At 42.0% G+C, this 13,280-nt stretch overlaps 1 protein-coding gene across 1 annotated transcript in view; it reads left to right on the forward strand.

Moving 5' to 3' along the window:
- LOC146772859 (uncharacterized) overlaps window positions 1-13,280 on the forward strand; it is a 94,520-nt gene that overhangs the window by 32,239 nt on the left and 49,001 nt on the right. Inside the window, exons 2-3 of the mRNA XM_085637037.1 lie at window positions 7,686-7,788; window positions 10,500-10,832. Of these exons, the coding sequence (XP_085493163.1) occupies window positions 7,686-7,788; window positions 10,500-10,832 (436 nt within the window). The remainder of the gene's footprint in view (window positions 1-7,685; window positions 7,789-10,499; window positions 10,833-13,280) is intronic.

Below are 13,280 nucleotides of genomic sequence, written 5' to 3' on the forward strand. Positions count from 1 at the left end.
GAACATATTAACATGACCTGAGGATACTACAGTGGCATTGCTCCTGATCCCCCGCCCCCTCCCTGCAGCACTCAGCAAACACACCCCCTGGCGTGCTTTAAGTTGGGGAACTAATTCCCCTTGAATACTGAGGGTCCCTGGGGGCCAACTAGCCCACCACGTACCTCCAGTATGTGCCAGGGAGCTGCGTTGCAGAGAATTGGTCCAAGGCCCTCAGTACACATGTGGACTTCATCCTCTGAGCAGCAGTGCACCAGAATCCACGTTTGTAGCATGGTGTAAAAAGGAGCATGACCTCCGAACACCTCTCTGCAACGCTTACTGAATTTACCTGTTGGGCTACTTGGCCACCAGGGACCTTCAGGATTCAAGGGGACTTAATAGGGATGTTATAGTGAGGAATTAGCATTTAAAAAAAACATTGAAATTTACAGAAAAATACATAAGTTTCAGGCACGTTATAGTTAGAAATTAGCATTTAATAAACCATAGAAATTCACTGAAAAAAACATAGGTTTCTGGCACATTATAGTTAGAAATTAGCATTTAAAAAACCTTAGAAATGCACTGAAAAAAAACACAGGTTTCAGGGACGTTATAGTTAGTTAGACATTTCACTCGTGCAAAACCAGAGAAATTTGGCCGTTATAGTTAGGAGAGCTAACTATAACTCGTGCCCCCGCAATGCACTGCTGATGATGTCACATATTACATCACTCATGACATGGTCAGTGACATCACTGATGACATCTCAAATGACATCACTGCTGACATCACTGATGACATCAGCCATGTGATAATCTGATGCACCTCCTCACACCCTACTATAACCTTTGATACACCCACTTTAAAATACGGACTAGAGTTTTTGAAACCAGAGACACACCAATACCAGTTACTACATACGCAGACACTGATTCCTAGGTCTACACACACATCCACTCATACAGTCACTCATACATGCAGTCACTCATCAATACAATACTATCATATGCACTCAAACACCTATACAGATACTCACACACCACCACTCATCCAGTTACTCACACACCTAGTCAGCTATTGCAAAGAATCAATCACACCTTACTCACCTATACAGTTATACACAGATCACCTCACTTATTTATACAAATACTAACATACTTACTCTCTTATACAATCACTGATACAAACACACGCTCATCCATACAGCCACTCTCACAATCACTCACTCTCACATACAGTAATTTATATACTCCAACACTCACATATACTGCCTTTCACATATGTAGTTACTCACACATGTACCACTGACACATCCATTCACTCACCACCACATCCATACACACACACTCACCCACCTATACAGCCCTTCACAGATGCACTGTTTAACCTATACACCCAGTGAATCACCCACTCACACATCTATGCACAGAGTCACCCACCCCCCACCCACTCATACAGACACTCAGGCACCCATACTGTTAATCAAACAACCAATCAATAACCCACATAGACAGTCATGCAGCTACTCACCAACCCATGCAGTCGCTTATACACCAACTGACAGACTGATACAGACATTTACAGTTGACTCACTAACCCATGCATTCAGTAAGATACGCTTAATCAGTCAGTTATACAATCAGTCACACACCTACTAAATCATCCATTCAGACACTTATACACCCACGCATTCTTCAATACACCTTGGCATATATATATATTTATATATATATATATATATATAAAAAACATATTTACACTATAAAGAAACACACATACACTGGATGATTTCATCAGTGATGTCATTTGAGATGTCATCAGTGATGTCATCAGTGATGTCACTGACCATGTCATGAGTGATGTAATATGTGATGTCATCAGCAGCTAATTATAACTCGCGCCTAATCAGTCAGTTATACAATCAGTCACACACCTACTAAATCATCCATTCAGACACTTATACACCCACGCATTCTTCAATACACCTTGGCATATATATATATATATATTTATATATATATATATATATATATATATATATATATATATATATATATATATAAAAAAACATATTTACACTATAAAGAAACACACATACACTGGATGATTTCATCAGTGATGTCATTTGAGATGTCATCAGTGATGTCATCAGTGATGTCACTGACCATGTCATGAGTGATGTAATATGTGATGTCATCAGCAGCTAATTATAACTCGCGCCCCCGCAATGGGGGCGCAAGTTATAATTAAATCTACTAACTATAACGGCCGAAATTCTCTGGTTTTGTACAAGTGAAATATATATATATGATCCAGAGGAAGGAAGGAAAATGCTGGTAAACATGATCACCATATGTTTGAAAAATAACTACTTTTTTTTCCAGAATGAGATCTTTTACCAGACCAGACGCGTAGCAATGGGGGCATGTTTTTTGCCCAGTTATGCCTGCCTCCATATGGGACTATGGGAAGAACAAGTCCTTAAGGCTAAATATGGTGATGTTCTGAGAAATCATGTTTTATTATGGTGCAGGTACATTGATGATTTGTTTGTGATTTGGAGAGGCAAGGAGGAGAGTGCCCTCCGTATCATTGAACAAATCAATGTAAATAGCCTAAATTTGCACTTTAGAGCACACATTAGTAAACAGTCAGTATGTATTCTGGACGTTGAGATCTTTGTAGCTAATTACAGGTTAGAAACCAAATTGCACAGAAAGCCAACAGCAGGTAACACACTATTGCATGCCACCAGCCACCAGCCACCATCCCAGACATCTCATTCACAGCATTCCCTTTGGGGAAATGTTGATAATTAGGCGTATTTGCAGTAGGGCCAGTGACTGTGAAAAGGCACAATATGATAGTAAATACAGATTCCTGGCCAGGGGTTATGTTGAAACCACGATTGACAATGCAATCAGAAAAACGAGAAGACTCCACAGATCTGATTTGTTGAGCAATCAAGCTAGCTTCAGTAAAAAGACTAATGATCAGTCAGACCAACCCACCAGATTAATCCTAACATTCAACAGTCAACACCAGACATTACGTAGGATTCTGAATAACAATTGGCCCCTGGTCCTAAGTGATCCTGTCCTTGGAGATAAAATGCCAAAAAATCCTAACATCACCTTTAGGAAAGCAAGATAGATGAGTGATACCCTGGTTAGCAGTAGCCCAGAGATAAGACCTATTAAAACTTGGTTAAACTCTAGAAAAGGGTTTTTAAAATGTACTTAGTGTCGGGCGTGCAGATTTGGGCCTAATAAAATTACCTATAAAACACCATTCAAGGCAGAACCCGTGCCTATAACAAAAATGCTTTACTGCACAACAGACTATGTAGTGTATGTGCTGGAGTGCTCGTGTTGCCTGCAGTATGTATAGAGTACAAAGCTGCAGGTCCGCAAAAGAATAGTCCAGCACATTAGGGCAATTACTAACTCTGATTCAATGTACCCGGTTGCGAGACACTTTAAGGACTTCCACAACAATAATTTGGAACAGCTGAAATACTTTGTTGTGGATGCAGTCCCAGCGCTCGGAAGGGGTGGCAACCGGGAAGCCTTATTACGCAAACTAGAAACCCAGTATATTATAGAGCTGGATACTAAAACGCCACAGGGCCATAACTCTAGTGAAGACTTCTTTACCTGCCTTTGATTCTTTTCCTTGTAACTGTTTTGTAATTTCATCTGCTGAACCTTTCTAGTATTTTAGTCTTTACATATATTTTTTCACTTATGCACTTTATGAACCATTTAGGTTTATTATGGTGGCACTTATCTAGCACAAGCACTTTTTCCATAGATATATCAGTATATTGAAGGCTCACTTGGGCTGAATTGTTTAACATTGCACATATAGGTATAAGCAAATGACCTGCAAACTTGTGAACACACAGTTTAGGTCACTTAGAGTCATGGACCTACGTTGACTGAATTATGACTTGGTTTTATGTATGTATTATGCCACGCATGCACTTGTCGATATTCAGTGTTTTATAATCTGGCTCTTTTTAAACGCATTTATACTTATATATGTATTGCCTTTTTAAATATTTATAGCTATTTGTAAATATTTAGAGATTCCTGCTTTTACCTCCCTCAATCATAAAGAATTACAATTTATATATATTCAAAATCATGGTTTTGCAATGACTCTTTTATGTCCATGTTGACGTTTTTTGTCACATGTTCAGGCACTAGCACTTTAAATTGTGAAGGCAATTTGCATGCCTGTCATGTGATCAAGGCCTCTTCAGGCTGAAACGCGTAATGGCGGTGGTGTGAGGGTTCCAATAAATATTCTTTGCACCAACAAGTACGGGTCTGCATTTGTTTGCTCCCCTTGGAAGACTGGAAATTCTACAGGCGAAGTCTGCAGCAATATATAGATATAGAGACATTCCGACAGTAGTAGAGGAGCTTCGTTTTTTTAGGGTTAGATCGGACATTGAACCTAAGCTCACGCCTCCAAAGGAAAGAAATAATGGAAAGGGAAGAAGCAAAGAAAAATATGACGCTGGGGCATCCAACCAAGTGGTGAAAGCAAGACAGACACACCAGAATAAATGACGGATATGGAGAGCTACCAGACTGTAACAAACATCATGGATATTGAATTAGCTAAGAAAGAGGAAACAACTCTGTCTTTGGGACTTATGTACTGTACACCGACCAATTTTAATTATGGTCAGACTCAAATTGATTTTTTTCAGGTTTATAAGGTGATTACAACTTCAAAAGTACATTGCCACTAAAGTAATTGGGCCACCCAGTGCTATTCAGCAAAGCAAATCAACAAGCAACTTAGTGGTAGCAGATATGGAACTATTGCAACTATTGAATCAAGTGGTGAGAGAAATTGAAGGTGAAAGCCCAGCAAGTTCCACTGTTGGAGTAGCTGATACACTAGGGGTGGACATCTATGGCAGTGTATTCACATCTTTCGACCCTAAATCTGTACTTTTGCAAATGATGCCCAGAGATACTTTGGACATTTTTTCAGAATTGGTCATTACAGATCTTAAAGGGTTATCTTTAGAATCAAGTCATAAATTTAGGTGTGAGAGAATGACACAATCACGCAGGTATCATCAGGTGATTAACAAAGTAAAAGCCAGGAAAGATATGGCAGTACGCCAATCAGACAAAGGGGGCATAATTGTTTTGCGGCCCCTAGACATGTATCTAGTTGAAGCTAAGCGACAAGTTAGTGACAAGGATTGCTATTGTAAGGTCACCCAAACTAACATAAAAATAATCAAAGACAAATTTCATGGTGAGCTATCAAGATGGAGAGGGGTGAAATGAATATCACATGAGGAATATCAGTTGCTCAGAGTGGAGCATCCGTTAATCCCCATACATAAGAATGCATAGAACCCCCCCCCCCCCCCGGCTGACTGATAATTTCAGCTATTGGAGAGTTATTTGAGACCACATCCCGGTATATTGATCATTTGCTACAGGACCATGTCTGTATTCCACCCTTTTTTAATAGATATAGGTGGCTTCTTATGCAAAATATATGACATTGCATATGATGACTCCTATGTCTTTATGACTATGGATGTTAATATTGACTTTTTTGATGGTCCAATGTATATAATAATGAAGGTGGTCCTGTATAATGATTTATTGGACATTGAAGATTGAATAGGCCTTGCAATTAGTATAAGACACAGGAAGAAGAATGTTTGTTCTCGAACATGATTTTGATATGTTACCCACCTGTGGGATTAAATTAATCTATTCAAGTTTGATTTTGATGAATTAAGTTTAACCACATCTATTTATGATTTATGTAATTTTCCCATTTGGGACATGATGTCCAATACCAACTAACTTTCGATTGTCCTCATCATATTCAATCAATCAATCAATCAATCAGGGGTTTGTAGAGGGCACTACTTACCCGTGAGGGTCTCAAGCCTCTCGGGTGGGGGGGGGAGCGGCTCCGGGTCAGTCGAAGAGCCAGGTCTTGAGGTCCTTCCTGAACGTGTGCAGGGTCGGGGAGCGTCTGATGTTCACAGGGAGCTCGTTCCAGGTCTTGGCTGTGATGTAGGAGAAAGCTCTCCTGCCGGATCTGTTTCTATGGATGCGGGGGACCTCTGCCAGGGTGAGGTCGGCGGAGCAGAGGTTCCTCTTGGGTTCATGGAAGGATGGTCTGTCGTTGAGGTATTTGGGCCCTATGTTGTTGAAGGATTTGTAGGCGTGGGTGAGGAGTTTGAAGGTGATCCTCTTCTTGACGGGAAGCCAGTGGAGGCCTCGTAGGTGGTGGGTCATGTGCTCGTGATGCAGTGTCCTGAGGACGAGTCTGGCTGCGGCGTTCTGGATGGTTTGGAGTTTGTGTAGAAGTGTTTTGTTGATTCTGGCGAAGTGGGCGTTGATGTAGTCCAGTATGCTGGTTATGAGTGTGTGGGTGACGGTCTTTCTGCAGTCGGGGGGATCCATTTGAAGGTCTTACGGAGGATGCAAAGGTAGTTGAAACTGGTGGAAGCGATGGCGTTGATCTGGTGGGTCATGGAGAGGGAGGAGTCAAGGATGATGCCGAGGTCCCGAGCATGGTCTGTCGGGGTGGGTGGGTTCCCGAGGGCTACCAGGTGTTGTCCCAGGCAGAGGTGCAGGGTCCGAGGATAAGGACCTCGGTCTTTTCTGAATTTGAGCTTCAAGCAGCTGTCTTTCATCCAGGCTGCCATGTTCTTCATTCTTTCCTGGAAGCAGAGTCTGGTTTCTTCGGGATTCTTCGTAAGTGAGAGGATGAGCTGGGTGTCGTCGGCATAGGATACTATGCTGAGACCATGCTGTCTGACGATGGCGGCAAAGGGGGCAATGTAGCTGTTGAAGAGCATCGGGCTGTGCGATGATCCTTGGGGTACTTCGCAGTTGATGTCAGTGGGTTCGTAGAGGAAGGGAGGGAGTCTGATCCTCTGGGTTCTGCCAGAGAGGAAGGATTGGATCCAGTCGAGGGCGGCTCCTTGTATCCCAGAGTCGTGGAGTCTGGCTGCGAGCATGTGATGTGAGACGGTGTCAAAGGCTGCAGATAGGTCTAGAAGGAGGAGGGCCGAGGTGCGTCCCTGGTCTAGTAGCATGCGGATGTAGTCAGTGGCGGTGAGGAGGGCGGTCTCGGTGCTGTGGTTGCTGCGGAAACCAGCCTGGGAGGTGTCTATTATGGAGTTCTCTTCGATGAAGGCTGTCAGCTGGGCGTTCACGAGTCTCTCGGCCGGTAGTATTTCAGGTCCGTTGGGTTGGCCGTTGGTTTCTTGAGGAGGGGTTTCACCTCCGCCCGTTTCCAGTCGTCTGTCAGATGCCGGATCTGAGGGAGGTGTTGATCGTCCGTCCTAGATCGGGTGCGGTGGCAGCGGCGGCCCTGTGGAAGATTTGCGGTAGGCAAGGGCTCCTGAGTACGTTTTCTTCATGGTCGCAGTGATGTGTTCGACGGTCGCGGGGTCCTAGGCCGCGATGGTAGGCTTATCAGCGGAGGCAGGTAAGGGCGTGTTGTACGGTGTTGGTTCACTAAAGTTGTCATAGAGGGCCTTGATCTTCAGATGGAAGTAGGAGCTGAGCTTGTCGCAGAGTTCCTGGGAGGGTGTGATGTCCGTGGCTTTGCAGGTGGGTTTTGCAAACTGCTGAATGACGTTGAACAGTTCCTTGACGTTGTTCGCGTTGGTCTGAACTTTGTCTCTTTGGAAGGTCCGTTTAGTGTCTCTTATGCTCTGGTGGTACTCCTTCAGGGCGCTCTTGTGGTTGTTCAGTACTTCCGTGGTTTTCTGGTTTCTCCAGGTTTTCTCAAGGCGTCTGCAGGAGCGTCTGGTTTCTTGAAGTTCTGTGGTGAACAAGGTGGACTTCAGAGGGCGTTGTTTGGCGGGGTGGCGGAGGGGTGCCAGCTTGTCGGCGCAGCAGGAGACCCAGCGGTGAATTTCCCTGGCTGCGGATTTGGTGTCGGTCGTGGCGCTGCGGGGGTCCTGGAGGAGGGTGGTGTTGAGGTGTTCCTCTGTGACCTTGCTCCAGTTCTGTCATGGTGGGCGCGGGGCGGGCTTGGGTGGTGTGGTGGTGTGGAAGGTGAAATGGACGCAGTGGTGGTCTGTCCAAATGGGCTGAAATGGATGTTTGATCCTCCCGCGAAGATGGGGGTCGAGGGTGTGACCCGCTCTGTGGGTGGGCGTGTTGACAAGCTGCTTCAGTCCTAAGTTGTCAAGGTTGTCGAGGAGAGTGATGGAGTCGGGGTCGTTGTTGTTGTCGAGGTGGAAGTTCAGGTCCCTGAACAGAATGTAGTCCGTGGAGGTGATGGCATGGGGTGCGGCAAGCTCAGCGATGGTAGTTGCGGGCTAGGTGCGAGGTCTTGGCGGTCTGTAGATGAGGGTGCTGCGTAGAATGGTTCTGGGCTGCTCTGGATCTGGAAATGGAGGTGTTCTGTTTTGAAGAGGGGGTCACTCATGCTGGATGTGGAGAGTCGGAGGGGGGTCTTGTGTGCGATGGCGAGTCCTCTTCCTGGGAGGTGCAGGCGGTCTTTTCTCTGGATCTTGTAGCCGTCCGGGATAGCCGTGGCGATGTCGGGTCCGGAGGTGGCGTTGGTCCAGGTTTCCGTGAAGAAGGCGACATTGGGCGAGAGGGTGTGAATCAGGTCCCAGATTTCGATGGCAATTTGGGATTAGGGCACTAGACCGTAATGACCAACCTTGGATAATAAGCAAATTGGGATGCATTTTCAAAAACACACTGATTTTGAAATCTTGTTTATGTAAATGTATCAAATTCTTCCTAAATATATATGTGGTAAATATGTAAACAAACAAGATTTTGAATAATGAAATTTATTTAAATTTTACCTTATTATATTTTGCACAGAGCACTTTTTCTCTGAGATGTAAATAGGAATTCAGAGTGTTTTTACTATGTCCATGCCTTTGTGTTTGGTATCCATGACAGCATCAAATGTAACATGTAAAATGGCATCTACGCTGTGTGAGCAAGGTGGTGCAAACTGACGAAATGCATCAGAGTCTTCTGTAAAATAAAACTTTTGAAACCGAGTCCAGCCGTGTCGGTGCCTGTGTTAAGGCAGCAAATCAGGAGTGGGAGCAGATATATATACATACATATATATAAAACAAAGAATATAAATTAGCTCACGTGATAAGCCATTTAAGTTGGTCTTTTATTCTGTAAAAAAAAGTGTGATAAATTTGAATAACTCAGAGAGAATCTGTATATAATTTTGATCTGATATGAATGCATATATGGAAGATGTTGAACTTCATTTTTCATCCGTTTATAAGCATGAGTTTTCCCACATTGCTCGCAGCAGGGTGAATTAAATAAGACTTGTTCATTCTTTGAATACCATATGTACACTGTTGTTCACCATGCATGATTGATGCACACCACACAGGGACATTTTTGCATCAGCAAAAAAAATGCATAATTTAGAATCATCTCCTGTCATGGCTGTGTGATCTAGAAGATAAAGAATACTATTGGAACTGATACAAGAGTTCAGTTTCAATATCTTTTGTTCGTTTTTACTGGTAACCTTTATAAATCGTACAGAATACAAAATGTGACACGCGTTTCGCCCCAGTAGCATTTTTCAAGGCATGCGTTTAAGTATTCTGAGGTTCTTGATGGCAGTAATGTATTTCCTTCCCCTGTGGTTCACTACTTTTTATCTCATGCAGAGGGTTTCCCTCCTGATTTGCAACTGATGCTTCACTTGTGGTGGGTGCGACCTGAGCAGCTGTACAAGGAGCAGGATGGACACTAGACAAGCTGAGAAGTGGTTCAGATATTGCATCTTCCTTTCCAATGGTAAACTTTACATTCACGAATGCAAGGATAACAGATGGACCAGGAGCATGGATGAGGATTGAAAGCTAACATTGCTCTGTTGATTCATACTAAAAATTACAATTTTCGTTTTATATTTGTTTTCAAATCATTGTTAATGTTTTATTTGTTTCCTATCTGTTAGATGAAGAGGTATGATTGAAAAGTATGTTTCAATATGTTTATGGGCATCTATAAAACGATAGATGCTGTGCATCCGTCTGCTTCATGTGCTGAAATGAACTGTATACGAAAGGGATTGGGGAAAGAGATGGAACAGAATGGCTTAAGAAATGTTAAATTCTAGCTACAGAGATACTGAGTGGAATGACATATATCTCATTAACATTTCCAGATTTTAAAAAAACGCACTTGTGCAAACTTGCATGACCTTTTGCTGCTTGGCACTAACCAAGGCAAAAAAGTGACATTTCTCACCAGTCGTTGCTCACAAGTGTTGTTGTTAATGTCACTGTAAAATTGCATCAGCACCAACACAATCTTCTAATTTGGAGATATCAGTGCCTAATTTTACAGCATCAATGGAAATCTGTGCAGTTATCCCCACAATGAAAGCAGTGGATAGGTTTGGACCTATGGAATGGATGTGCGTGGCCGTTTTGCGGGAAGGATATTGAGGGCACCAATATTAACATTATATGTTCTGCTTTCTTCTCACAGTCTTGGGGGTCCATCTGCGCCTGTATCAGACGGAGTGGTACCGGTTCGTTACCGTCAATGAAACCGCCAGGATCTCCTGCTTTTTAACTGCAGATAACGCAGACGTAGGAAGTAAAGTGCTCTGGTTTTGGAGGGGAAGAGAGGAGACGGTCACATTCATTGTGAATTGTTGGGATAACAAGACGGATGGAAAATATCTCTGTAGAGGTGAACCCCGCCGCGCCACTCTGGAAATCTACGGTATGCAGCGGAATGAGAGCGGCGCCTATTACTGCGCGTATCCAGTATTGAACAGGCTGACGTTTGCCAGCGGAGCCACTCTCATCGTGGGAGGTAAGATAACTTGTCATTTCAAGAGGCACACTTTTGTGTTCGCTGATAAATCAAAGTAAGTGGATTGAAATTAATGAATGATGGTATCATTACTATAGTTTTAATGGAAAAAACTGAAACACCATGTGACAAATATGGAATTGTTTCACATCCTCAGTTAGATGAAACATACGTACCCCACGTTGCCCATCGTCGATCTTTCCAGTCTTTTTCAAAACACATGAATACCTGAACATTATATATATATATATATATATATATGCACTCAAACACCTCTCAGCACCTCCTTTGTGGCGAACTGACAGAAACGGACCACCAGGACCAGTTAGTGGCAAAATATCTTCTTTTATTTTCAAATCCTCATTTCATGACGCGTTTCGGGCATCAAGTGCCCTTGATCACATACAGAACTTATAGTACGTCGTCTTTATATATACAATGAATGGGAAAGAACACACCCCTATAGTGCTAAACAGTGAAGAAACACTTTCTTGTTACGGTTTAAGTGCTCCAATGCTTGCTTAGACATTCATGGAATTAGAAAACAGACTGTTGTATTTCAAATCACATATATTAGTGATAATAACTATCATCATAGTGTGAGTTATACATAAATAGTTAAAATGTATAAAACATACAAAGAAATATTACATTTTCAATAATAAATAAATATGTATAAATAATTAAAATATACACATTAATTCACCATGATGAAAGCATATTTTCAACAGTATTTTGTGCGAATGTCTGTCATTGGAAAAACCTATGACTGCCTAAATGCGGTTTGTTTTCCAAAATGTATAGCATATTGCTATTCTTCGCAGTACCTCTTTGTGTTTCTGTGGTAAAAAGCGTCTTTGTGCAAATTTAGTGCAAAATGTGCTCTTTAGATATAGGTTTACCAAATTCATAAAGTGCTTAATGCATAACATTCACAATTTTATGAATAAATAAATAACACATAAATGTGATAAAAATTTATATAAAATGTGGTTAAAAAAGCTACTATTTGGAGGTATTCCTATTAGGTGAACGAGAAGTGCTAGTGCTTAATGATTATAATATCAGATATCAAAAAGTACGAAAAAATATAAAAACGTCAGTGCGTTTACTCAAGAAGACTACCAACCATAAATAACATGAAATATTAAATATTAAATATTACATTTTGTTAGGGGTCCACTGGTTATTTACATCATTGTTTCTATAAATATACATTGCTGCAAAAGCTGTTAAAAGATATGTATATTAAGTTCAGTTAAAGAAACGTGTGTAAATCCTCTGAATTATTCAACCCATTGGGGAATTTACTATCGAGTTCTAAGATGATTTTGGTTTCGCATTGTCTTAACATCTTCTCTCGATTTCCTCTCCTACGCGGTACTGGGATTGAATTAATCACAAAATAAGATAAACATTTTACATCGTTGTCATGTGCCTCTTTGAAGTGACGAGCAACCGGATAGGCCGGATCGTTATTGACGATTGCTCGTAAATGCTGCAATATCCTTACGTGCACCTGAAGCTTGGTGCTTCCCACGTACCTAAGCCCACAAGTGCACGCAAGAACGTAAACAGCAAATTCAGTACGACAATTGTAACTACCCTTGATCTTTATCTCATTTTCTCTAAAGGGAGATTTGTACTGGGTTGTGTTCACTCCAAACTTGCATGCTCTGCATGATGTGCATTTAAAAAAGCCCTGTCTTGGTTTTAACCAAGATGCATTACCGATCAATTCTGGGCTATTTTTAGACAACTTGGACCCCATAGATTGAGTTTTCCTGAAAGTAATTACTGGTTTATTTGGCAGTCTTGAGTTTAGGACATTGTCAGTAAGAATGATGGGCCAATTTTTGTTCATGATCGATCTTATTTTCCTCTCTTGCCTGCTATACGCTATTATCAGTCTTGGTGTGTCATCGACTGTGTCTGCAGGAGCTGTATCATTCTCAACATTTTGTGGAAGCAATGATTCTCTTGTTCGACTATCAGCTTTGTTTACGGCTTCCACTAACGTTTTGTTATTGTAGCCTCTTTTTCTTAGTCGACTCAGAGTTTCTTCTCTGCATTTGTCATAATTTTCTGGGGTACTGCAAATACGTTTAAGCCTCAACAGTTCCCCGTACGGAATACTGCTGATGAGGTGCTTGGGATGTGCACTGGTTGCGTGTAGGATTGTGTTGCCAGCAGTTGGTTTTCTATAGGCTGTGGTGACAATTTGGCCTTCCTTGATGAACACATTCACGTCTAAAAATTCCACTCTAGATTGACTTATGTGTGATGTGAAATGTAAGTTCATACAATTCGTATTGATCTTTTCAATAAATCTATTGGCACTGTCAATGCTCCCCTTCCATATTAAAAACACATCATCGATGTAACGCAACCAGTGATCAATGTTGTTGTTAAAGGTCTCTAGATGTTGCTTCCTGAGGACCTGCTCCT

The sequence above is a fragment of the Triturus cristatus genome, chromosome 12 (genome assembly GCF_964204655.1).
Source record: "Triturus cristatus chromosome 12, aTriCri1.1, whole genome shotgun sequence".
Lineage (NCBI taxonomy): Eukaryota > Metazoa > Chordata > Amphibia > Caudata > Salamandridae > Triturus > Triturus cristatus.